Below are 27,356 nucleotides of genomic sequence, written 5' to 3'. Positions count from 1 at the left end.
CATAGCTTGACTAGATGGACCTTTGTTAGCAAAGTAATGTCTCTGCTTTTTAATATGCTATCTAGGTTGGTCATAACTTTCCTTCCAAGGAGTAAGCATCTTTTAATTACATGGCTGCAGTCACCATCTGCAGTGATTCTGGAACCCCAAAAATAAAGTCTGACACTGTTTCCACTGTTTCCCCATCTATTTGCCATGAAGTGATGGGACCAGATGCCATGATCTTAGTTTTCTGAATGTTAAGCTCTTCTTTCGAATGACCACTTCTGCTCTTGGTCTTGGAGTGTGTGAGACATTGTGTGTGCCCTTTAAGAGAGAATTCTCTGTTACCCGCTGGATCTCCCCAAAGCAAGCCCCACTGACGTTCAAAGCCAAATGTTCTGCAGGGTTCATCTTCCCAGTGCAGGACCCCCAGGCTGAGGAGTCTGATACAGTGCTTGAACCCCTCATTCCTTAGAGAGAAGCTCTGCAGTTGTGATCATCTTCCTACTTGTGGGTCACCAACCTGGGGGTGTGGGTCTTAAGTATACTGTGTGTCTCTGCCCCTTCTACCCATCTGGTTGTGGTTCCTTCTTTATACCTTTATAAAGCAGAAGATCTTTTTTGTCAGTCTTCAGGTCATTCTCATTGACAGTTATTCTGCAAATAGTTTTAATTTTGGTGTGCCCAGAAGAGGAGGTGAGCTTAGGGTCTTTCTACTTTACCATCTGGTCTATACCCCTCAGAGCATTTTTAACAACGCCTGCCCTGCTGCTGCTGCTGCTAAGTCGCTTCAGTCATGTCCGACTCTGTGCAACCCCATAGACGGAAGCCCACCAGGCTCCCCTGTGCCTGGGAACTCCAGGCAAGAACACTGGAGTGGGTTGCCATTTCCTTCTCCAAAGCATGAAAGTGAAAAGTGAAAGGGAAGTCACTCAGTCATGTCCGACTCTTAGTGACCCCATGGACTGCAGCCTACCAGGCTCCTCCATCCATGGGATTTTCCAGGCAAGAGTACTGGAGTGGGGTGCCGTTGCCTTCTCCAAACGCCTGCCCTGGGGGGGAAACTATTTCACTTGAGCCTAAACTATTGGTGTTTTTTCGAAGCCTAACTGAACAGGGGAAAGGGAAATATGCATGCAGGAAAAATGGATAGAACTGCAAAGAGAAATAGATGGAGATGGATCTACCATTACAGAAGACTTCAAACACCTCTCTACCAGAAAATGGCTAAATCTAGCAGGCAGAAAATCAGTAAGAATATAACTGAACTCAGCCTGCAGTCAGACTCTTCTCCCCAGATGTCTGCCTTTATCACACTGCTCCATCATTAATAACCTTCTTTAGTTTCCCACTGCCTGAGTGGTGACACAGAAACTCCTGAGCATATCCAGTGGGGGTTTCTCTGATAGCTCAGGGAAGAGGGTCTAAGGACTGCTAGAGGCTCTGGGAACAGAACAGCGTATGGGAGAGACACTGAAAGAAAACCACATAATAAAATCTGAGGCACAAAAGTATACAAGATGACTCAAAAAATGACGGTGGTATCTGGGTCATTTGGGAGACTGAAACCCAAAAGCTATTTGTCGAGTCGACCAACAATGCTCATTATTTTTGGGTGAGGGGATGGCAGCCTTTGTGGTTTGTAGAGCATTCTGTGGATGGAAACATGTTTGCTGAAACTGAATGCCCCAAACCTAATTTCTGAAGTCAGGAATCTGCCCTCAAGATGTATCCCTTGTCCAAATTGGGTATTTTGGCCTGGCTACGGCAATGAGAGAAATTAATCTTTGCTAAATCAAAGTGGACATCAAACTTACTAAATCACAGACTGTTATCATTCACAGTGGAAACTCGGGCTGATATGCAGGGGCAAGAGGGAGACTTCATCAGAAAGAAAGAGCTCTGATTCTGGAATCATCTACAGTCATCCAACAATCATTTATTATGCATTTGGTATTCTAGGGTTTGTGACACTTAGCTGTCTAGGAAAATCAAGAGAGGCAACTGTCCCATTACTCAATGATTTTGCTCCACGCGATGGGAGCACAGTGTTTCACACATTAACTTCACAGAGCTACAACAACCAGAGGAATGATGTGATCATGCTGACATGGACTGCGAAGTAGCGAAAGGGTAGATAATTGAGGGTGAGGGGAAGGCAAGGGTATAGTGACAAATGTGACCAGAGAACTCAAGAGAGATGTTTCAAAGGGATTTTGAATTGGGAATCTAGAGTCACGGTAATGGATGAAATCGCTAAGACGGCAGTTCTCAAAGAGGTTCATAATAATACTAAGAGTTATTTGACCTTTCTTGAGTGTACAGTGGAGTTTTCCAGAGGCTATAAGACATGCAATATCACAACTGGTTGGAATATCACAACTGGTTGAATGTAGAAGCAAATATGAGAATCCTGCTATTAAGCCAGATCTTAAAGATAGTTGCAAAAATGTTACATAATACCATTCTTCTGTTCTTGTTTTGAAAATTATATTGGGTTGGCCCCAAAGTTCACTTGGGTTTTTCCGTAACATCTTACGGAAAATCCCAAATGAAATTTTTGGCCAACCCAATAGTTATTTTTCATAAAAACATGACATTAATATTAGCAAGTATTGAGTTTATTGTTAATTTTAAATTAATTACAATATATAAATATTGTAATCATTTAAAATAAACTCTATTTTTAGAAGTTTTATAGTTGTAGAAAAATTACAAAGATAATACAGAGTGCCCATATACCTCACACTCAGTCTCCCCTATTATTAACGTCTTACATTACAAATGTGTGATACGTTTGTCAAAATTAATGAACTAATATTGACACATTATTTACTCAAATCCATACCTTATACCTTGTGCAAATTTCCTCCATTTTCCCCTAATGTCCTTTATCTTTTCCAGGATCCCAACCAGGATACAACATTATACTTAGTTGTCATGACTTTTTAGGTACCTCTTGGCCATGATAGTTTCTCGGATGTTCCTTAGTTTTTGTTTGTTTACATTTTTTGGCCATGAGACACGTGGAATTTTAGTTCTCCTTCAACAGATGGAACTTCCCTGCCCCCTGCATTGGAAGCATGAAGTCTTAACCACTGGACCACCAGGGAAGTCTGGGAGACTCTCCCTGTTTCTGAATGACCTTGACAGTTGAGGAGTACTTACTGGTCAGGTATGTCATAGAATGTCCCTCTGATGGAATTGGTCTGATGTTTTTCTTAGAAAGCGTGGGGACTTCCCTGGTAGTCCAGTGGCTAAAACTCTGCGCTCCCAATGCAGGGGGCCTGGGTTCCATCCCTGGTCAGAGAACTAGATCTCACACCACATGCTGCAACTAAAGATCCCACATGCCAAATAAATAAATAAGAAAGTGTGGATTACGGGGAGGAAAACCACAGAGGTGGTGTCATTTTCATCACATGTATCAAGGATTCAACTAACAAGGCAACTTATCACTGTTGATGCTGATCTTGATACCTGACTGAGGTTTGTCGGGTTTCTCCACTGTAAAGTTACTCCCCCCTCCACTCCCTATCCCCTAACCCCCACACACCCTCTTTTTTTGTTCTGTATTCTGGAAGGAAGTCACAACCTGCAGCCCACACATAGGAATGAGGAGTTATACTTGACCTCCTTAAAGTGAAAAGAATGAAGGTTCTAGTCACTCAGTCCTATCCCAGTCTTTGCCACCCCATGGACTGTATGTAGCCCGCCAAGCTCCTCTCTCCATGGAATTCTCCAGGCAAGAATACTGGAATGTGTTGCTATTTCCTTCTCCAGGGGATCTTCCCAACCCAGGGATGGAACCTGTGTCTCCTGCATTGCAGGCAGATTCTTTACCATCTGAGCCACCAGGGACATCACCTCCATTAAGGAAGCAAAGTAAATTATTTGGAATTCTTCTGTGTGGGAGATCTGTCTCTTCTTCCAATATATTTATTCAATCATTTACTTATATCAGTATGGACTCATGCATATTTTATACTTTGGGTTATAATCTAAAACTATTCTGTTGCTCAAATTGTCCTGCTTTGGCCACTGGTGAAAGTCACTCAGTCGTGTCCATGGACCATATACAGTCATGGAATTCTCCACGCCAGAATACTGGAGTGGGTAGCTGTTTCCTTCTCCAGGGGAATCTTCCTGGGAACCCAGGGATCAAAACCGTGTCTCCCTCATTGCAGGCGGATTCTTTACCAGCTGAGCCACAAGGGAAACCCTTGGCCACTGGGATCACTTTCAACTTGGCTCTTGAGTTCATTTTAATTTTTAATATGAATAGATAGAATTCACATAAATAAAAGCTCTTTGGGGTCCTGGATAATTTTGAAGTTATCAAGAAGCATCAAAAGTTTCAAAGAAACACTTTTCTAAGGGACCCCCACCTGACCCCAGCACCGGGGTGTGGGCATGGTTCTTTAAGAAGAGGCTGCAGACGGGGCCGAGGCAAAGCAGGCCACGCTCCCCGCACCAATGGGGCACCCACTTCTCCGTGCCACCCATCCCCTCCTAGGGTTTTCTTCCAGTTTGAAACGCACGAGTCTCCACGGAGGCGAAACTCACGCCTCCACGCCTTTCCAGAAAACGCCACTGAGGGGCGCACGGCTCACAGAATGAGTCACCCACCCCAGAGTCAGGAAAGGGGCCTGCATCTTGGCTCCGGCTCAGCGTTTTCCTCCGCGGAGTCCGCGCCCTGGTCTGGACTGATGGCTCTCATCCGCGCGCTAGGCTGTGTTGGCGCGTCCTTCTGGGCCACATCGGGCGTGCAGGTGTGGCGCCCGCGGGAAAGAGCGCGCCTGCGGCACTGGCTGGGCGCGCAAGGAGGAGCTGGCCGGATCTCCAAACCTCAAAAGCTCACCCGCTAGGTTCTCTACCTACCCCATCCCCGCTGAAAGCAGCCGGACAGCTCCCGGGGCCGCGGCCCTACTGGCCGCCCTCCCCTCGCCGGCCTGGCTGGCTGCGCGGGGCTGGGCAAACCCCTTTCTTCGGCAAGCGCACCACGAGAGACAGAGATAAACGGCTGCAGCTGGAGACCAGACTAATTGATACAATAAGTTCTATAATTGCCTCGAAAATAAGGTAATGATTTGGCAGAGGGAATGCTTTGATCTTATCAGCCAAAAAAGACCTCTCCAAATGAAATTTCAGAGAAGGGGCTGGAGGCCTCCCTCTGACTTCAAGTGTGAAATCCAAGGACTACCTGCTTGCCTCCCCTCCTCCCCCATACACCCTGCTCCCTGACCAGACACCCAGACTTCTACGGAAGGGACTGGAAAAGAATATATATGTGTAGAAGGGGTGGGTCCTGGGCTGTTCGGGAACAGGGGGATGGCTGGAATGATTTCTGGAGCCTTAAAGAGGCTGTAAAAGAAAAAAGAGATGGGGGCAGGGAAGGAGAGGAACCGACTGGGATTATGAAAACCCTGAATTAGTTCAAGCCAGATGAGGTTTCTTATACAATGAAGGCTTAATCTGGGCTTTTCAGGCAGGAGGGAGTGTAACAGAAGGAGGAGAACCTTGGTTCTGCCTTCTCCAAGAATGTGTGCGTATGCAAGCACACACACACACACACACACACACACTCTTGCTCTTCGCCGTGGGTGTCCCTGCCTGGCAGAGGCCCCAGCACAAAGAGGATTAGAGAGATGAGCTAATCTGGTTTGTATCCCAGACATGGCCCCAGAAAGGGACCTTGTCTACCCTGATGTTCAAGAGGGTAAAGAAGTGAGGGATCCTCCTCTGGGGGCCTGCTGGCTGACAGGATCTGAGGAGGCTAGAGTCCTAACTTCAGGACGAAGTTTAGATAGCAGAGAAGCAGAACCCTCAGAAGACAGGATGGGCTGTGCTGCAAGAAACCAGAGATAAAGGCAGAAAGATAAAGACTGACAGAGGGGAACTAGATATCTACCGTACGTGTTTCACCAGTGAGGAAACTGAGGCCAGGAGTGGCAAAGTAGCTTACAGAGTCATGCATACTGTTGAGCTGGGGGGAAAAACTCTGATTTCTTTCAGTGCTCTTGGTACTTAACTGTGTTGGAGGGACTGCAGAAGGCGTGAAGCAGAGGGCAGGAGAGAGACAGACACACAGAGAAATAAAGAGACACACCGAGAAAAGTAGAGAGGAACACAGACACAGAGCGAGAGAATCAGAAAAGACATAGAAAGAGAGATGAGGCAAGTGAAAGAAGCTGAAGAAAGAGACAGTTATACAGACTCTTAGAGAGAAAGATGGAGAGACAGATATCAAGAGATGAGTGACAGATTGATAGGGAGACAGCTTCCAACAGAAGAGGGAAGACTGCTAGGTATAGACACACAGACAAATGAAGACGAACACCAAGAGGAACAGGCACAGGACAGAAATATGAGCCAGAGAGACAGACCCAGAGACGTGGAGACTCGGAAAAGAGACTGGGAAAGAGAGGCAGAGTGAACCGAGGAGGGCAGAGTGGGAGGGAGGCAGATAGCCGGCTCTGCAGATTGTTCTATTGGAAGCAAATCTCACTTCCAGATTGTTCTGGGGCCCAGAACAGGTGGTGGGGAGAGAAAGAGAGCTCAGCCTAGCCTATCTGATACAGGGAGATGGGGGCGGGCGGCGCTGGGGGCAATGTGGGACCACCCTCCCTTGGGGTTAGGCTGGTCAGTGACCACCCAGGATCCCAGCAGCACACCCAGTGGCCTCACACAGAACCTGGGCCACCCGCCCAGGATGGCTGTCAGCCCGCCCACCGCCTGGCTCCAGTCTGATTACAGCCAAAGTGCTAAAAGGCTCCAGCCACCCCCCATGCCCCGCCCCATGGCTCCACCTCCCCAGGCCTCCTCTTCCCCCTTCTCCCTTAGCTCTCTCTTTTCCTTTCTCCAGGCCCCCTAGGGGAGCTGTCTACTCCCCTATTTGATCACCGGCTGGAAAGAAGAGGGTCTCAAGCCCTGCCCCACCAAGCCCCCTTCCCTGGTTTGGGGCTGGATGCTCCTTCCTCCAAAGCCCTCTTGGCCTGGCCTCTTTGAGACATGTTCCATGCCTCGCCTGGGAGCTCATAAATACCAAGGAGAGGCCGGGTCAGGCTGTGTACAAAGCATAGATCCCCACCCCACACCCCTTAACAGCCCCTGGGTTCTTCCCAAGCTCCCCACTCTTCCCCAGACACCTGCCTGGGGTGGCTGGAGAGGAAGAAATAGGGGAGGGGCACTAGGGGCCTGGGTGAACCTGGCCCCATTTCAAATGAGATTTGCCTAGGTTTGCAAAGAAATATCAGGAAAGGCGTCTCAGGGCCCTTTGTGCAAGCAGCAGGCTCAGGAATTCCTTGACTCCTATCCAAACCTCCCCCCAGCCCCTTCTCGGCCTTTCTCTCTGCTCGTTACCATCCACACCACCTCCCACCCACGGGGAAAGAGAGAAGGTCATCGCCAAAGGGGCCCAGGGAAGGGGGGCCTTTATGGGGGACAGGCCTGGGTGGAGAAAGAGCTGTTTACTCACACCCTAGCTCCCCTTAGCTCATCTCCTCTCCCATCCAAGGGCCAGTCAAAATTTAAAATCAGCCACACACAGCTGAGAATAGAGGGGCTACTCACTTAGCTCTGAGTGGCCCCCTGGGGGAAGTGGCGCAGGGGGTAAGGTACAGGGGTGAGGGAGACCCTTTTCTATGGGGCACCCACTTTAGAGAGGGCAGGAGGCTCTGGTGCACCTTGAGGGAGGAGGAAAGTTCGGCTTTGCCAGCCTGGTGGAAGCAGTCCTGTTGGAGGCCCCAGGGAATCTAGAGGCCTGGGGAAAGGCGAGGTCAGCAGTGAAAGCCCAGCATCCGAGGCCTCAGATGACTTTATTGTATTTGCCTGAAAATACCCTGGGGGTAAGACCCTTTCACTCCTTCGGTGTCATTTAGGAGGCCCTGGCCAGGCTGGGCACACAGCACAGCAGGACCTCAGTGAGTGACCTGACTCCAGGCAGGACCCTGTAGAGCAGAACTTGACTCCCAAGTTGGTGACTCCTCCCCTGGCTCCCATTGTGGTGGAGTAGGGGTGGGGGGTGGGAGGGAGGAGCAGGTCAGGCGCTAGCCTGAGCCTCTGGCCTTGACCCTCTGCCTGGAAGCCCCACAACAGGCCCTTGCGTGAGGAGCTGAGCTCTCCAGTAGAGTCTAGGACCTTGAGACTGGAAGTTTATTTTGAGATTTGAACTCCAAAGTGGCAGATCCCAGAAAACCTCTTCTCTGACTCCGTATTTGTTCTCTAGTTAAGTGGCTGAGTGCAGCTCTTGCAGTCAGCTGGCTCCTGCAGCCTGGGGTTCCTCCTGGGGAGCTAGGGGCTCAGAGGGGAGGAGGGAGAAGAAGGAGCGAAGCCCTATCCTGGTTGTCCACTCTAGGGCAGAGGTAGCCTGTAAGCACTGGGGGAACGTCTTGTCCCCTCACCCACTTCCCTCCCTCTTGGAGCTGCTGATGTTTCTGGGGCCCCCCTCAGTTCAGCAATATGCTTTAATAGTTGAGCATCTATATTGTGCCAAGACACGGTCCCACTTGACTATGAAGACAGCTGAAGCCAAAGAAGGGGCCTCGTAAGTGAGTTTGGGACCCATGTGGGCGAGTCCACCCAAGGTTAGGGCTGATGTGGTCATCTCCAGTTCCCCACCCCACAACTTCAGGCCCATATGTAGAAATAAACACAGGGCCAGAGTCACACCCAGGTCTCCGCACACAGGGGAGTCTAGGAGAGGCTGCCAGAGCTTGCAGAGCTTGAGATTGCTGCCCAGCATCAGGGTGGGGCTGGGCTGGGAGGAGGTGAAAGAAGGGTGGAAGGAAAGGGGTCTCCACAGGACAGAGCCTGGGCCTACTCCTCTTTCACCTGCCCCTCTCAGGGAAGCTCAGTACAGAGTTGGCTTCTTTTCGGGGAAACAGAAGGATGGACTGGAGCTTCCCAGACTGAGAGAGAGAAGAGAGGGGACGGGTCGGTTGGCAGGGATGAATGTGGCTAGCATGCAGACCCTGCCTGGGCTCTGTATTCACCCCTCGCTCACTCCCATCCAATTCCTGTCCAGCCCCCATTTCCTACCTCCCCCCAGGGGTGGGCATCTTCTCTGTTGCATGAGGCTTTGAATGTCCCCTTAATGGGGTCTACCCTGAACAACTCTTGATTCCCCCTCTACTTATCACTTTCTAACATGCTATATGTTTTACTTATGATGTTTACTGGTTATTGTCGATCTTCTTCCAATATAAGTGAAACTACATACAGGCAGACATTGTTCATTTTGCTTTGTTTCACTGATGTGCCTAGCACAGTCTGGCACATGGTAGGGAATAAATATTTGCTGAATTAATGAACTCACTCCGCCCCCTGTCGCAGAAAGTGAGGTGAAGGGGTGAGAGATGGGGAGAGGGGATAAAGGTCTCCCTGAGCCCTTCTCCCTCATGTCTGCCTCTGGGATGTCTGCAGCCTCTCTGCAGCCAGCTGTGCCCTGTCCGCTCACACTCCGGAGTCTCTAACACCGACCCCCCTTCCCCCCCACAACCAAGAACTGACAATGAGTTTGGGGTTGAAGGGGCTGGGCAGTTTCCAGCGCGTTGTTTACACCAGGGCTTTATAGTTTAGATAAATCACGGAGAGAGGCATGAAAGACACCTGGGAATGAGGGGCTAGGCAGGAGAAACTGAGGCTGGAGAAGCGGTTGGGGCCAGACCCCAGGTGTACTCTGGAAGTCGGAAGATCCAGGGTTTTTCAAAAAAAATTTTAGGTCTCAGTAAGGGCCACCCTGTCTCCAGAAGCTCTACCTGCCAACCTAAGAAGCGCAGAGGGAAGGAGGGGGTCAGTTTCTACAGCTGCCAGCCCCCCAAGCCCTTCACAATTTACCACGCCTCCAGGCTGCTGGGGGGCTGACGGGGGGCGGGGAGGGGGGAGGAAGGAAGGGAGCAGTGGGGAGGAGGAAGGGTGGAAAGGCGAAGGAGAGAAATGGCTCCGGGGCTCCCACTCTCTCAGCAGGACCCCCACCCTGGCCTCTGGTTCGGGAAAGCCGCCCAGCTGTTTCTGATTCTCTCGTACTCGCAGCCCCGCCCGAAGGGGTGGGGGACCGAAGCTTCGGGAGAGCTGGGAGAGACTGAGCTGTGCTGAACCCTAGCAGCAAAGGGCTGGGAGTTCGCGTCCGGCCCGCAGGTGTGCTTCTTGGTTTTGGTCATCGCCAGCCGGCAGGCGGGACCTGTGTCTAAACGGGGTGTGGGGGTGTGGGTGTGTTGGGGGGAACCTATGTCTAAACGCTGTGTGTGTGTGTGTGTATACCAGGGGCAGCGGGTCGTCGACAAGAGAAGCCCCTATCTGAAGTCGGCTGTGTGTGTGTGTGTGTGTGTGTGTGAAAGAGAGAGAGAACCAGGGGCAGCGGGTGGTCGATGAGAGAAGCCCTACCTGAGGTCGGCGCCGGTGGCGCTCGCGTTGGCGGCGTTGGAAAGGGAATCAAGATTCTCCCGCAACTCCCCGCTGCAGAGCTTCTACCCATTTCACAGAAGCGCAAGAACGGAGGGAGAGAAAACCCGAGGAAATGACCAAGTCCTCTGTGGCTCACTCCAGTGTCACTGTAGTTTAGATGACTGTAGGGGAAAGTGTCTGCAGCTCCCCTCACCCGGCCCCCCCTGGCCATCACCCACGGAGGCTGGGGTTGCCGAATGCAGGGCGCTAGGACCCGGTGGCGCGGCGTGGGCAGGGACTGGGTGCTCCGGGCGCAGAAGGGCGCCACTGCGCCCAGTCAGTCCCGAGCAGGTGGGGGCGCGGCGCGGTGCTAGGGGCGCCGAGGGGCGGAGGCGGCCGCCACACCTAGGGCGCCGCGGAGCGCCGGGAGCTGGCGCGGGCGGAGCCGCCCTGAGGGCCGCGCGTGTCCGGGGCTTCGGCCCCGCCCCGCGCCGTCCAATGAGAGCCCGCGGCCGGAGGGGCTGTCCGCACACTCTGTCCGCAGCCCCACTCCGCGCCGCCGACCCCCTGACACCGCATCCCTGCCTGGGCAGCTCGCCCCAGATCCCGAGTTCGGCGCGGTGTCGTCGGCTTCCAGATACCGCTCCCTGCGCCCCTCTCCGGGACCTGGCGCCCCGGCTCCTGGACCTTAGGTGCCCTTGGGTCCCCGGCCGGCGGCGAGCCTTATGGCCCCCCAGGGGGGTGAAGTAGGAGCAGCCTGAGTACCCTCAGCCGGTGCCCCGTCCACGCCCCTCCGGGCCGCGTGGCGGGAGTCTTCGGGGAGCTATGCTGAGGCCGGGTGGTGCGGAGGAAGCCGCGCAGCTACCCCCTCGACGCGTTAGCGCCCCTGTCCCCGAGTCCGCTCCCAGATCCACGGCCCCCGACGGCTCTCGGGCTTCGGCCCGCCTAAGTCTTGCCTGCCTTCTGTTGCTGCTACTGCTGCTGACGCTGCCGGCCCGCGTAGACACGTCCTGGTGGTGAGTGTGGCTCTCGGGGTTGGGAGGGTGAGGTACTGGGTTAAAGAGGCCAGACGCGCCCAAAGGGAATATACAGCTCCCGGCCCCCGCTGCTCAGGAGACCAGGTTGTCGCTGTAACGGGAATTAGAGACGATCCGGGCTCAACTGTCACTGAAGTCGCCAAGGGGCGCAGGGGCATGGGGAGTGGGTAAGGTGGCGCTGCTCCTTCCCCGTCCGGTGATGAAGGCGCTAAGTATTTGGAGCAGGGACGCGGGGTAATCGAGGCTTCTCAGACCTTCTCTATTTCAGCTCAGTTCTCATAGGGCAAAAGCTACCTTACGAGTTTCTCAGGATGGATTCAAGAAACCAGTCGCCCATCTGGGGCCGCGGAGGCCGTCCAAGAGAACTCTCTGATCCCCTGAGGTTGTCCCCCGCCTGCCCTCGGGAGGTGGAGAAAGAGGCAGCTGGCAAGCTCGGAGAGCCTCTCGTTGGTCGACCCTCACCCCACCACGCAGTAAGGCTCGGGTGAGGCAGCGGTACCCAGCGCAAGGTTTAGAAATGGAATTAAGGCAAAAACTACCCCATTAACTCCCACAACTAAAACAGATTACTTGGGTTTGCATACTTGAGACATTTTGTCTTCAGCCTCTGTTTTGAGAATCTCACTTCATATCTCCTTCTTTGCCTCCTTTTTCTTCCCTAGATGGGCCCATCTCCCATCTTTTCCTCTCTAAGAACTAGAGGCTTCTCGAGTCTCAAAACATTAAGAGATCCTCTCCTCAGATTTCTTGCAGGCCTTAGACACCAGGCATTTCACATGAGGGCAAATGAGGCAGAAGGAATTATGAATCCACTGGGTATCTGTTCTTCTCTCCCTCCCCCACCCAGTCTAGACGGCACCCATCTTTTTCTCCCAGAACTGAGCTGTTCTGTCTCCTCCCCCACCTCCTAGGGGCTGAGCAGGGGGAGAGTGGGACTGAGAAATGACTCAGTAGTCTTGTCTTTCCTCTTCGCCCCCCAATTAAACTGGCCTCTTGGACTGGGCTGTTACCCCTCTCTACCCATGCAGTGCCCGCCTTCCTTTCCTTACTCTGCCCCTCCCCTCAGACCTCCACCTCCTCCACAGAGTGTGGTCTCTTTTCCTCTTGCACCCTGTGGCTTCTCTCTGGATTTGGAATCTTGGCTGAAGAAGGGTGAGGGGTAGCTGGCTGAAGGGCCAGCGAGCTTGGGCCGCAGATTCCTATCATTTCAAGATGTGTCTTTCTCCATCCCCATCTTCTCCCACCCTGCCCCCCTCCCTGTTTTCCTGTTTCAGAAAAATCTCTCCTTGGGATCTTTTTTATCTCTGCAGTGTTGGGGAAGGCAAGGAGAGGGGTTCTGGATGGGGGAGCAGGGAGGCCCATATCTTACATCTGGCTTGAAACATTCTTTTAGAAAAGGAAAAGGAAGAAGGGGATGAGGAGAAAAGCCCTTCAAAGGTCTGTGTGAGATCAAAGCCAGCCTTTACTTTCATGGGCTCGGTTTTGGCTTCAGTGGGCTTGTAGACAGAGAATGAAGTGGTCACTGTGCATCTTTATCCATCCCGGATAACAGTTTGCTTTTAGGGACCCTTGATTGCTTCTTACCAATTTGGGAGGCAGCCTTGGTCCACTTGCTGTTTAGGTGAGGAAGTGTCACCCTGGTAATTTCAGCATCCTGGTTAAGCAGCTCCTAAAGATCTAACTGGGGCTCTTCCGAGCCCCCATTTTGTCCCCTTAGCTACCCTCTCTTTTCCTTTCTCCCTCTATTACTCTCCCCCCATGTGGTTCATATTAAAGATTTTGGAAAAACTCCTGGGTGAAAGAGCTAGCTAGGGAGGGAGGGAAGCAGATGAGTGGGTGATACAGAGGGATTCAGCAGTCCCTGTGAAATGGAGGAAGGCAGCAACAGGGATGCGCAGTGAGTGCGAGGTGATTTCAGTCTGCTTGCCTCATAGGGGTCATAGCTGCAGGCCCCAGATGCCTGCCTCAGTAGTCATCACTTCTGGGATAAAGTAGAGAGCTGCTTTCCAAAGGCAGGTCAGGCCCCCAAGGTGATTCTCTCTTTCCCTTAGGAAAAAAAAAATCAGCTAGATTGATATTCTGTACAACCCTCTGAAGAGATAGATGCCTGTTGACTCTGTGTGTATCCATGTTCCACTCAGGAGCAGAATGTCATCAGTATCACTAGTTAACAATCTGATCTTCCTTACAGCCCTTCCCCTTACTCTCCAACCACTCCCTTCCTCTTCTGATCTTTAAGTGGAGGAGGAAACGGATGGTCTTTTCTAACCAAGAAAAACAGAACAAGAAATGGGGGTCTCCTGGCATGTGCCTGCCTGTACTAGTCTGTATTCTGCAGGGGCTTGGATGTCAAGAATCAAAAGAGCAGGACTGTATTCAGGACTGTGGTTTACAGAAAGAGGAACAAAGTGGTATCGTGACATTAATATTATTGGGTGTTTTTTTGGGGGGCCTTGCCACCAGGCTTCTGGGATCTCAGTTCCCCAACCTGCACCCTCCCCACCCCTGGGGAATTCCCCAACATTAACATTAGTTATCAACAACTGCTATTTAATGATCCCTTCCTAAGTTCCTGATACCATGGCCAAACGCCTATAAGCACAATCTTCTTCAATTCCTAAAATAATACAGCAAGACAGATAATATGATCCCCGTTTCACACATGAAGAAACTGAAGGATAGGAGGGGCAGAGGAAGAAATTCAAGTTCATACCAGTTTTGGAGCCTGATTGGTCTATGCCTGGTTAAGCACTGTGTGCCTCTCTTATGCTTGGAACTGAAAATAAGCTTGGACTTTGGAGTCCGTCGGCCGTGGTTCACCCAGTTCTCCCTTGACTAGCCCTGATGGGCAGCGCTGAGTATTGTTCATCTCCCAGACCTCAGTTTCTTCACCTGTAAAGTGGAGCTCGCTCTCATAGGATTTTTGTGTAGAAAATGTTTTGTGAACTGCCAAGTATCATATAAATGATACTGTCTTAAGATATTCAGGGAGGATAATAGTTTTATCCTTGTGTTCAAAGTCCAATATGGGCTGGGCTAAACCATGTACATACACTAAGGACTGTAAAAGAAAGGAAGTAAACAAAAAGAGGATCCCTGGCCTCATTAAAAAGATACAAGCTTAAAACATCTGCAGTGTCAACAAGGAGTAAAGCTGTAATTGAAATGATGCTTATGGCTAGCCAGGAGGAGTATGGAGTTGGGGAATAAATCAGAGCAGTCAAGGTTTTGTTTTATTCAACAAATAGTTATTGAGTACCTGTTTTGTGCCAGACATTGTTCAAGGTACTGGAGATACTGAAGTGAACAAAACAAATATAAATCCCTGCCTTCAAAGAGCAGCATGTCCTAATCACCTGGGGATGTTGGTAAAATGTCAGTTCAGTAGGCCTGGAATGGGGCCTGAGGCACTGCATTTCTAACAGGTTCCCAGGAGATGCTAATGCTGCTGTTCTGGGGAACCACACTTTGAGTAGCAAGGAGCTAGAGTAGAGTAGTCACTTTGTCAAAGGAAGGGATAGGAACTGGTCAAAGGCAGGCAAAGAGAGCATTCTGGAGCAGGAAGCTGAGAAAAAAGTAAAAACTTCTGGAAGGGGAACGGAGCTAGAGTCGGGGGCATTTCTACTGGCTCATCAGCTGGGAGACGCCTTAAATATCTTTGTGCCCCTAACAGCTGAACTTAGTGCTTGGCACATGGTCGGCATCTTGTAGGCACGTGCTGAATTTAGAGGAAGATGGGGTGGGTGGACCTCACGCTGCTTTACTGGAGGCCCCCACACTGATTACAAGGTGTTGACCATTGGAAGCCCTGGTCTGCATGTTCTCGAAGCAGCTACTTGGTGGAGTAAGAGTGTAGTAGAGGAAATTATCTTCCCATAGGAGATACTGAGCAGATATTCCCACGCTCATTGAGGATGTAACGAGGAAGGACCAATGTGGGCTGCAGCAGAATGGAGTTCAGTTAGACCACAGGAAGGACTTTTTACCAGAGTTTGGCCTGCCCTACTCCAGACTGTCTCATGAGGGCTGGATTACTGGTCTCTCATTCCCGTCCAACCCCCCTCTTCCCAAGCCCCAGTTAAAAAAACAAACACCCATTGCCTAGAGCAGTACTCAGGGCTGAACTGGGAAAGCAGAATGGTGGTGAGACAGGGACAGGCTCCAACTCCAACGGTCTTGATTCTCCAAACAAAGCACCGCGGCAGTGGGTGTAACTCCCGGCTGTGCGTCAGGCAGCCCTTTCCGGCCTGGCCCAGACCAGGGTGTTTATTTTGTTTGTTCCTGGAAGCTGTTGCCCTGATGGACAGTGCTGGGGACGCTGATTCCATGGGATTTGCTAGTGGTGGACCAGCACTCTCACCCCTCCCTGGGACAGATGGGCCCCATCAGCCCTGCTGAGTTCCAGAAGAGGCAAGCATCAGCCCTCCTTGTGTTTGTTTGAGTTGGTGTCACCAGTGGTGATCCAGTCTGTGGGTGAGGGCTGGGTTTGCGAGTGCAGGGGGAGGGGGGAGTGTTGCAGAGGACACAGAGCCCAGGGCAGTCCAGCTTTTCCCTCTCCCCTCTGGCTGCCCTCCCTTCTCCTCACCCACTTCTAGGCCCATTCTGGGGCCTTTCCCAAACCACAGGCTCATTCACAGCTCAAATCAAATCTTTTCTGTCTGTAGCAGCAACAACCCTCCAGGGCCCCCACCTGTGCAGAAAAGGGGCATGAAGGCATCCCTGGATGTGTTAGGACAGGAGAATAAGGAATTCCCAGCAAATCAAGGGCGGTGCTGGGTGCTGGAAACCGAGAAAGGGGGTGGGAAATGAGTGTATGGGTCAGATCTCATTTGATGGCCTTGTGGGGAGAAAAGGTGATGATGAACTCCTGCCTTCTCTCTGAAATGTTCTTCCTGAGGCTTGTGGTGGAGTCCAGGGCTAACTGTGTTTGAATGAAGAAAAAACACTTCCTTGAGAAAATTAAGAATGACTGTAGCAACCCACATATCTTTTAGTAGCTCTCCTAATCTAATTGATCTTCTTATAATTATTCACCTAGGCAGACTGGGGTCTGGGATATGGGGAGTGTCACTCTGTTGCTTAATCTTGGCCTTTGGTTTCCCACTGCAAATAGCCCTCTGCCCATGCAGATTCATCCAGGACATTATGCCCTACAAATTGGGAAGGATGATTTTGAAAGACTCATAGTTAAGAAAGGTCATGGGACATAGAAGTAAAGGGTATGGGGAAGAGTGGCATGGGGGTCTTCTTTCCCACACCTCACCATTGGGAATGAGGACTTTTAGCTATATGGGTCTGACTGGGGCTGTAAACATCACTCAGAACTGCCACTTATCTGTCTTCCCACTGACCCCTCCCCACCTCCATCCTTCTTCCCCCAAACCATGCTTTATGAACCAGTTATGTAGGACATGCCTCTGACATGTGGGTGTAACAATGCTGTCTCAGATACTAATTCTGTTATTTTTCCATGAGGCTCTTAACGTTGATTAGATAAACAGGCAATGGGGTTTGTGTGACATGCCCATAGCTTCTGTGTATGTGACACACGCCTGGCCTGTGTTTTGGGAGTGTGTGTCCCTTTGGTTTTTGGCTGGGGAACTGGTGATGGTGGGAGACCACTCAATTACTCTCTCTGAAACAGATTATTTCTTGAAGGCTTGTGGGGATTGGTTCTTCCCTGAGGCCTTGGGAAATATGGGTTGGAGGAGGGGGAAGGAAGCTCTAAAGGTCTGAATGCCAAACCTTTCCCCTCCTTACTCCCCCTCACCCCACCCCCCACCTCTGGATTGCAGAATAAAGCCAGATGCTCTGACAGGGCCCTCTCCACCTTGCAGGTACATCGGGGCACTAGGGGCCCGTGTGATCTGTGACAATATCCCTGGGCTGGTGAGCCGGCAGCGGCAGCTGTGCCAGCGTTACCCAGACATCATGCGCTCCGTGGGTGAGGGTGCCCGAGAGTGGATCCGAGAGTGTCAGCACCAGTTCCGCCATCATCGCTGGAACTGCACCACCCTGGACCGGGACCACACTGTCTTTGGCCGTGTCATGCTCAGAAGTAGGGGCTTCTTCCAGTTCCTTCTCTTTCTGTGCTTGGTTGGGGTGGTGAGTGGGTAGTGGGTGGAGTGCCTCTTTCCTACATTCTGCCTCATGATTAAGGGTAAAAACTGTGGGCAGAGCCCAGCATACAGTTGGAAACAGACCCTTAGTACCTTTGATATGTAGTCAGTGGCCCTTCTAAATCCCAGGGTTCCAGGATGATGGGTCAGAGCAACAGCATTCTCTGGTACCTCCATCCTCCATCCACCTTTTCCTTCCTTCCCCAATCCCCTAGCCTTCAGACTTCCATCCATGATCTGTAAGACTGAGGACTGGAAATGGCTGCTCTGTTCTTACCAACACCATCACTGCCCTCAGCCCAACACTCCCAACATTATAGTAATGGGAGCAAGAGATAAACAGAAAGGTGATATGTAAATATTTGGGAAGTCAGCGGCTTGGACTTGGCTCAGCAAAAGAGCTAAGCAGAGCTAAACAGTAAACTAGGAGAGAAAGGGAATGAGATGAGAATCTGGAGGTGTCAGAGGGACAAGAGTGATGATTCATCAGTCCCCAAGAGAGGGAAGGAAGAAAGCTGGCTGGAGAAAGTAGCCTCTCTCTCCACATAGGATGACCCCTGGGCTGGGGGCTCCATTGTAGGGGAACTGTCCAGCAGAGTGGGCCTGAAAAGGCCTGGAATGTGGACTGAGGCTGACTTTGCTAAGCAGGGGTTGGCACTCAGTGGGAGGCAATGATTCACTGTGAAAGTTTTCAATGGCTGGACCCAGGGAGTTTGGAAGGAAGCAGGAGTACAGGTCAGCCCAAGAGGTCAGATGTACAAAGAAGTAGATAGAGAGTTGTGAGGGCTGAGGGGAAGGGAGTAGACACTCTGGGGAACATTCTCGGAAGGGAAGGGTACTCTGAATAAAGGAAGTATAGGGGTTTCCCTGGGAAAGAAGAGGAAAAGAGGTTTTAGAGTTGGAGGTTGTGTGGGCTGAAGAAGGAGACAGACGTGGGCCTCTTTGCTGAAACATACTTCTCCTTTTCTCTCTCTAGGTAGCCGGGAGGCAGCATTTGTATACGCCATCTCATCAGCAGGGGTGGTCCATGCTATCACTCGTGCCTGTAGCCAGGGTGAACTGAGTGTGTGCAGTTGTGACCCCTATACCCGTGGCCGACACCATGACCAACGTGGGGACTTTGACTGGGGTGGCTGCAGTGACAACATACACTATGGTGTTCGCTTTGCCAAAGCCTTCGTGGATGCCAAGGAGAAGAGGCTTAAGGATGCCCGGGCTCTCATGAACTTACATAACAATCGCTGTGGTCGCACGGTCAGTACTCACGTCTGTGCATGTACATTCGTATTTGCTGGGGGTGGCCAGTACCTATGATCACGGAGTGAATGTGAAGGTAGAAGGGCTGAAGGCTTCTGGATTACCTCCAAAAGCCCCAACCCTTGGAAGAGGAGCAGTAAATGCTGGGGACCTTAGGGAATGCCAAGGTTCAACCTGGAGCATCAAGTCTTCACATAGGTGGGAATTAAGGAAAGGTGGAGGAAAGAAGGGAAATAACTTTTAAAGAAAGAAAAGAATCACCTCCTAAAGTCTGAGGAGGATTAGAGCTTATTCCAGTCAGTGCTCTGGCCTTTGGGCACCACCTATATGCCTAGCACTGTGCTGGAAAATGACATGCCACAAAAGCAGAAGGCATTGGACCTTGAACTCTGAAACATAAGAAAAATAGAGGATGTGCCATAGCTATGAATCCTGGGGCTTGACCGTTCAAATGGGCTTTCATGAAAATAAAAGCACTGTTGGTCTAGGAAGGTTTCCTGGAAGAATCTGGTCAGGAAGAATGGGTGCGATCTGATTGGGTAGAGAACAGAAGAACCAATGGCTGCACCAGCCAACCAGGGCCAGCAGACCTCAGGGCACTCATGCTTTTAGTCCTAGGGATGACCCCAAAGTATCCTGACTGCTTTTCCCTTCACTGCGTCCCCACCTTCCAGGCTGTGCGGCGGTTTCTGAAGCTGGAGTGTAAGTGCCATGGCGTGAGTGGCTCCTGTACTCTGCGCACCTGCTGGCGTGCACTCTCAGATTTCCGCCGCACAGGTGATTACCTGCGGCGGCGCTATGACGGGGCTGTGCAAGTAACGGCCACCCAGGATGGCGCAAACTTCACGGCAGCTCGCCAAGGCTATCGCCGTGCTACCCGGACTGACCTGGTCTACTTTGACAACTCCCCAGACTACTGTGTCTTGGACAAGGCTGCAGGTGAGTAAAGAAAGCAGGTAGGGACATGGAGCCCCAGGTCTTAGTGAAGGCACCTGTAGTTAATCATGGTCCATTCAGTGTCAGGAGTTAGGGATGGAAGTTGGAGGAGTCAGTCAGATGTGAGAATAATCTTGTAATAAGATTTTTGATTTATGCCTCGGTCTGCCAGGCTCACAGCTGCCTAGAGAGGAGAGGACAGTGAGCTCCCTGAGACCTGAGGTCATCTACCACTCCTTTACATTCCCAGCATCTGGGATACAGTAGTTATTGCTTGGTGAATGTTTGAATGATTCGCCCATTTCAGTACCAAGCTAATGTATGGGCTATGCAGAGGCATAAGATGCAGACCGAGTTTTGGCTCTTTACAATTTAGCTAAAGAAATGAGAGATAATAGGTAGACAATGCAACTGCAAAAGAGAGCAAAAAAAGTTTATTTGAAAATGTTGCATTTGTTTCTTGAAGTGTGGAGATTATCTGGATAGATAGAGAGGACGGTAGGCAGATATTCTCTACACATGAGTAGAATGGTAGGTAGAAAAGCACATGATCTGTTCCACAAGCAGAATGCAGGTTAAGTTGACTGAGTAAGGTTTGGGGTAGGGGAGATTAAAGGTAGAAAGATAGGTTGGAAGTAGACCATGAGTGACCCTGAGAGAGCTTATCCAATGTGCTGCCACTGAAAATTCAAAAATGGAATTGGGGAAGCAAGGAGAGAGGAGATCCCTACCAATGGCTGACCGTCAGCAGAAAGCAGTAAATCATTTTTTAATCTGTTCCATATATTTGTGGTGGAATTCTTGGGAATGCTGAAGGTAATGTAGTATTCCCCTAGAAAACTGGAAGTCACCATCATGGCTTGTATTTCAGGTTCAGATGGGTTAAACTAAGTACAACCTGCAGTGGAACAGAACTGCTCTTCCCCTGGTTATTCTTACGGCTCTCAGGCTCATCTCTGCAGTATCAGCAGTCAGGACTTCAGTAAGGGGAAGCCAAAACCTTAGCTGTCTTCCACACTATTTGTGTTCACCTATCACTGTCATTCCTGGACAGGCAATTGGCTAGGAGCAAAAGTGGGCACGGAAACAGGGTGGAGCTCCACCCAAGTCACAGGGAAAAGTAGCCTGTGTACTTTGAAGGGTGCCAGAGGCTTCCCTGTTGCCTCAGACTGTAAAGAATCTGCCTGTAATGTAGGAGACCCAGGTTTGGTCCCTGGGTTAGGAACATCTGCTGGAGAAGGGAGTGGCTATCCACTCCAGTATTCTTGCCTGGAGAATCCCTTGGACAGAGGAGCCTGGCAGGCTATCGTCCATGGGTTTGCAAAGCATCAGAAATGACGTGAGTGACTAACACTTTCACTTTCAGGAGAAAAAAGGTTTAGGAAGCACTTCTGATTCCCCTAGTGATTTCCTGTCAGCTCAGTTCAGTTACTCAGTCGTGTCAAACTTTTTGTGACCCCATGGACTGCAGCATGCCAGGCTTCCTTATCCATCACCAACTCATCATCAGCTTGCTCAAACTCATGTCCATCAAGTCGGTGATGCCATCCAACCATCTTATACTCTGTTGTCCCCTTCTCCTCCTGCCTTCAGTCTTTCCCAGCATCAGGGTCTTTTCCAAGGAGTCAGTTCTTCGCATCAGGTGGCCAAAGGTATTGGAGTTTCAGCTTCAGCATCAGTCCTTCCAGTGAATATTCAGGACTGATCTCCTTTAGGATGGACTGGTTGGATCTCCTTGCAGTCCAAGGGACTCTCAAGAGCCTTCTCCAACACCACAGTTAAAATGAGTTAATTCTTTGGCGCTCAGCTTTCTTTATAGTCCAACTCTCACATCCATATACTACTACTGAAAAAACCATAGCCTTGACTAGACGGACCTTTGTTGGCAAAGTAATGTCTCTTCTTTTTAATACAATGTCTAGTTGGTCATAACTTTCCTTCCAAGGAGTAAGCGTCTTTTAATTTCATGGCTGTAGTCACCATCTGCAGTGATTTTGGAGCCCCCCAAAATAAAATCTGTCACTGTTTCCATGGTTTCTCCATCTATTTGCCATGAAGTGATGGGACCAGATGCCATGATCTTAGTTTTTTTAAAGCTGAGTTTTAAGCCAACTTTTTCACTGTCCTCTTTCAAGTTCATCAAGAGGCTCTTTAGTTCTTCTTTGCTTTCTGCCATAAGGGTGGGGTCATCTGTCATGATTTCCTATCACCAAGTTTGTTTTCTTCCCATGTGCCATAATTCAGAGGGTTACTCTATAAATGCCTAGAAACAGTCATACATCACCCAGGTGTAAGCCTATGCTATCATCCTAAAATGCACCTTTGGAGAAGGATCTTTGGAGTCAGGAGGGAAGGTGACTCATATGTGTGTGGGGTGTTCTCAGAGGCATAAAATTAGATCTCATAAAACCCAGAGTGGGGCCTGGAATTTAAAGGGTACAAGTAATCCTAGAAGGGAGTATGGATCCAGGATTTCCCTCTAAAGCAGTAAGTCCTATTGAACTTTCTGTGATGACAGAAATGCTCGACATCTGTGCTCTTCAATACAGTAGCCATTTAGTTATGTCTGATTACTAAGCAGTTGAAATATAGCTAGTGTGACTGAGGAACTAAGTATTAAAATTTATGTACGTTTAACTGTGGTTTAGTCACTACATTGTATCCCAACTCTTTGTGACCCCATGAACTTAGCCCGCCAAGCTCCTCTGTCCATGGGATTTTCCAGATAAGAATACTGGAGTGGGTTGCCGTTTCCTTCTTCAGGGGACCTTCTCGACCCAGGGATCGAACCCAGGTCTCCTGAATTGCAGGCAGATTCTTTACTGACTGAGTCACCAGGGAAGCCCTAATTTTTTTTTTTTTTAGTTCTATGAGTTTTTTTTTTTTAATTGGAAGCTAATTACAATATTGTGGTGGTTTTTGCCATACATCCACATGAACCAGCCAAGGGTGTACGTGTATGTGTTCCCCATTCTGACCCTCCCTCCCACCTCCCTCCCCATCCCATCCCTCAGGGTCATACCAGTGCACCAGCTCTGAGCACCCTGTCTCATGCATTGAACCTGGACTGGCAATCTATTTCACATATGATAATATACATGTTTCAAAGCTATTCCCTCAAATCATCCCACCCTCGCCTTCTCCCACAGAGTCTAAAAGGCTGTTCTATACATCTGTGTCTCTTTCACTGTCTCACATATAAGGTCATTGTTACCATCTTTCTAAATTCCATATATATGTGTTAATGTATTATATTGGTGTTTTTCTTTGACTTACTTCGCTCTGTATAATAGGCTCCAATTTCATCCACCTCATTAGAACTGAATCAAATGCATTCTTTTTAATGACTGAGTAATATTCCATTGTGTATATGTACCACAGCTTTCTTAGCCATTCGTCTGCTGATGGATATCTAGGTTGGGGAAGCCCTAATTTTAATTAAGTTAAATCTAAATGATCACAATTGGCTAATGGCTACTACATAGGCCAGCTCAGCTCCAGAGTATTGAAGAGGCTTCTGGTGTACAAGAGAGTTAGGACCTAACTCCTGGAGTAAAGCAGGAAACATATAAAGTAGATGTAGTCACTCCACACTCTAGGGCAGTGGTCCCTAATGTTTTGGTTTGTAAACTCCTATGATTAAAAAAATTTGAGCATGTACCTCCAATACATGTATATTTACTTATGAATTATGTCTATGTTTCACTGTACTAACATGTACATCATAAAACATACAAAGCAGATATTTTAAATTGATGAGATAAAAAAATATAGAAGCACTAGTATTTTCTATCCATATTTAGTGGACTGTGTAGACTACTAATAGAAACCAGTTAATTTATTATACCCTTTTTGAACCCCCAGGCTAGTTACTTTCCCATCTCCAGGAAAGGATTAAAGTAGATATTCTCTAGGATCCATCCTATCCAAAATTCTAGGATTTTGTGATCTGTTGGCAGGATCTCTTTGGCAAAAATCAGTCAGAATGAGGTTGTGAGCATTCTCTGCAGGGGGAGTAACACCATCCATACCCTTTAAGAGTTCCTACCATAAGGGGTAAAGCAAGGGATATTCTTTAGGAATTCCTTAGGGAGAAGCCTCCTGCCAGGAATGCTTATCAGTTTGTCTCCTCAGATGATCAGATATTCTTGGGCTTCCCTTGTGGCTCAGCTGGTAAAGAATCTGCCTGCAATGCAGGAGACCTGGGTTTGATGCCTAGGTTGGGAAGATCCCCTGGAGAAGGGAAAGGCTACCCACTACAGTGTTCTGGCCTGGAGAATTCCATGGGCTGTACAGTCCATGGGGTCACAAAGAGTCAGACACAACTGAGCAACTTTTACACACACGCTTCATCTACTGAGTTAGGTGCTATTAACTAACTTGCTAGACCTCATAGTTAAGAAGTGTAGAATTGGGTTTTAATCCTAGACAATTTGACATCAGGCCTATGCTTTTAATTTTAATTTCTCGTATAGTACAACTTAATGAAATATAAACTAAGTTGTAGCAAGACTTCTTAGAAAAGATAAATTATAGGCTAAGTTTTTTATTTTAACTTTTTATTATATAAAATTTCACACATCAAGTAGAGAACCTTCACCCAGCTTTAACAGTTATGACATTTTCAGGCTAAGTTTTGAAGGGAATATGGAGATATGTATTGGTAGGCAGTACACTGCAGGAGAAGTCAGTGGTCTTTGGGGAGCCTTGATGGTGGGAGGAAACAGGCCTGGTACAGAGGGCAATAAGATGGTCATTTTGGCTAGTGGGTATATTTTCAGGAAACGAGATTCTTTATGGTTTCCTCATGAGGATGTGGGTAAGGGAACCCAGAGCAGCTGCAGTAAGAGGTAACTTGGTTCTCACTCTCTTCCCCAACCCAGGTTCCCTAGGCACTGCAGGCCGAGTCTGTAGCAAGACATCTAAAGGGACAGACGGTTGTGAAATCATGTGCTGCGGCCGAGGGTATGACACAACTCGAGTTACCCGTGTCACCCAGTGTGAGTGCAAATTCCACTGGTGCTGTGCTGTGCGGTGCAAGGAGTGCAGAAACACTGTGGACGTCCATACTTGCAAGGCCCCCAAGAAGGCAGAGTGGCTGGATCAGACCTGAACATAAAAATACCTCACTCGTCCCTCCACTTCAAACCTCCTGATTCAAAAGCACAAGATCTTTGCATGCACACCTTCCTCCACCCTCAACCCTGGGCTGCGACAGCCTCTATTTAAGGACTTGGAGAACACTCCAGAGGGACTCTGGTGTCTAGCTGGTTCCTTAGCCCTGGGAAGGAGTTGACAGGGGATGTATTATAAAAAAAAAAAAAAAACCGAGCAGCTCCCTGACTCCCCACTCTGGAGGCTAGAAGGGAGAGTGGAAGAGGTAGGAGTCTTCAGAGTGATATGAGTTGCACTAAAGTACATGGTCAAGGCTCATTCTTCCCTTCCCTTGCATTGGCTTCCTGATACTTCTTGTGTGCGCAAGAGAAAGGGTACCTGGAGAGAACTTCTTTTCCTACCTGGTCGAGGGTAGATGGGACAGAGATGAAACCACACATCTCTTCCCCGGGTCAGTGTGAGCTAACTGCCTGGTACCCCAAAAGAAATTCTGCAACATTCTTTCATTATCAAGAGCCTGGGATTGCTAGATATGAGTTAGCATAGTGGACAAGGTTCCATTCTCATGCTCATATTGTTTGTAAACTGCTGTGTTTTGTAGGAGAAAAAAAATTATACAACTATAGAAACATACATTCTCTTCCAATCTTTCTTTTTTAACCTGTATCAGCCAGCACTGCCTCTTTTGCTCCCTTGCTGCCTGTATAAACTGAGTGGCATGCAGTGTCAGCCTAACAGATCATTAGAACACCCTAGAACACTCCTAAGAAAGAGAAATTTGGTTACTCTTGGGATTTTTACTTTTTTTAAACTTTCCATGCATTATTCTGGTGGTCATCCAGGTTTGGGAAACACTAAGTAAAAGATACGTGACTCATGGAGGATGGCAGAGGGTAACAAGACTGATCTCAAGGGCCACATGAGGCATCAGTGTATACTAGGCAGGTAAAGATCTCTGGCTTTGGCAATTTTTAGGAGAAGATCCTAGCCTTTGAAGCTGGGAGCAGAAACCAGTGGTTACAGAGGGAAGGAGAGCTGGGGTTTGGGGCCAAACAGCTTAGAAAGCAGCCTTTCCTCATTTATTCAACAAATCTTTATTTAGTGACTCTCCAAGTCTTGGTGATTGTTATCCTTCAATCCACATTTGGCTTAAATAGCACAGTTCCTTCTAAGCTACTACCCACTGCCTAACTAAGCTTGCAGTAGTGGCATCTCCAGAGATAGCAGGCTTAGTAAGCCAAAGGAGGGTAGGACACAGAGTCCCCAAAATCACGATGTCCTATTTTTATGTGACTTGGACAGTGGTTGTCTCTTGCCTGTTGATATTTTAAAGGAGCAGAGTGGTGTATAAATTTGCATTTATGATATACCTAGGCTAAAAGTACCAGTTATGATATTTTGAGCAAGAGTCCCAAATTCTCTGAGCCTCTATCTTCTCATTTCTAAAATGAGGGTGTAAACTTATCTCAGATATTGAGTTTTAATTCTGCCCCCAAATCCAGCCAATAGACCCTCTTACCAAAGTCCCTAATTGGTCTAGCCCATCCTGACTTCTCAGAATCTCCAGTTCAGTACTGTAAAGTACTGACAGCAGGCTGCAGATTAAGGAGACTACACAGGGAATTCGGAATACAGCACACACACACCCTTTCCCTAATTCCTCTCTGGCACCCCTTGGGGTCCTCACATGTTTGTGGAACAGCTTTCTCTGCATAGGCAGCAAGAGGATGGGGGGGAGCCATAGCTCTGGGCCATGGGGGCAGATTTATTTGGATGATAGGACTAATATTTGTGTAACCTGCCGAGACCTGTGTGGGAGAGTTGAGGGTGGTTTTTCTTTTGGTGAGGGGGTTTGCTCCGGTTTCACATCCATTAACACAAAACATGAGCTAGTCAGGGCCCTTGTGGTCTGTGGTGAGGGGATTCCTGTGGAGAAATAGGACTGAGTGAGTCAGGCCAGGGGAATGTCTTCCTTGCAGAATGGAGTCAACTGGATAACTGATGAGCCAATGGTGGGATTAGGGAGGGGGAAGAGGGAGGGGAAAAGAAGAGTTTCTGACATCTTGAGCTGGGATTAAGAGGAAGAAAGCTTTAAGGTAGTGGAAAGGTAAGGGTCACAGACAGGCTGGACTCAAGAACAGAGCTGAATGAATTACAGAGGGGTGCTATCTGGTCCGCTGGGCCACTGGGAAGAGCTCTCAGGTCCCAGTCAGCTTCAGCTCTCGTAAGAATATCCAGGTTACCACATAAATGATAGCCTAGGTCTTCCATGGGAAACTAATCTGAGCTAAATCTACCTGTGCTCTGTTATCTTATTCTCTCTTTGCTTCTTACCCTGTGAAAGGAAGTGGACCTCTTCTGGCATCTCATACTACTATGTTCTTTTCCCTGGGATCCAAGTTCTAGTTCATAAAGACCAAGTTTTGCAACTTCCTATAAATGGTTGAGAAGAGCAAGCTGTCCGACAGTGAGGCAGCTGAAAAGTGTGGTGGATAGTGAGGGGGAAAAGGCCTATGTAAGCCTAAGC

The 27,356-nt window shown here is 49.2% G+C and overlaps 2 protein-coding genes across 2 annotated transcripts in view; one reads left to right on the top strand and one right to left on the bottom strand.

Moving 5' to 3' along the window:
• ST7L (suppression of tumorigenicity 7 like) overlaps positions 1-27,356 on the bottom strand; it is a 147,548-nt gene that overhangs the window by 33,197 nt on the left and 86,995 nt on the right. The gene's annotated exons all lie outside the window — the stretch shown is intronic.
• Positions 10,796-25,462, top strand: WNT2B (Wnt family member 2B). Its single transcript, XM_061410797.1, has 5 exons — positions 10,796-11,381; positions 17,240-17,460; positions 18,498-18,775; positions 19,453-19,717; positions 24,598-25,462. Exons 1-5 carry the CDS (start codon positions 11,191-11,193, stop codon positions 24,825-24,827), a joined length of 1,185 nt encoding a protein of 394 aa, XP_061266781.1. The 5' UTR covers positions 10,796-11,190; the 3' UTR covers positions 24,828-25,462.

This window comes from Bos javanicus, chromosome 3, assembly GCF_032452875.1.
Source record: "Bos javanicus breed banteng chromosome 3, ARS-OSU_banteng_1.0, whole genome shotgun sequence".
In the NCBI taxonomy this organism is placed as follows: Eukaryota; Metazoa; Chordata; class Mammalia; order Artiodactyla; family Bovidae; genus Bos; species Bos javanicus.
This window is presented reverse-complemented; position numbering and strand designations above follow the sequence as displayed.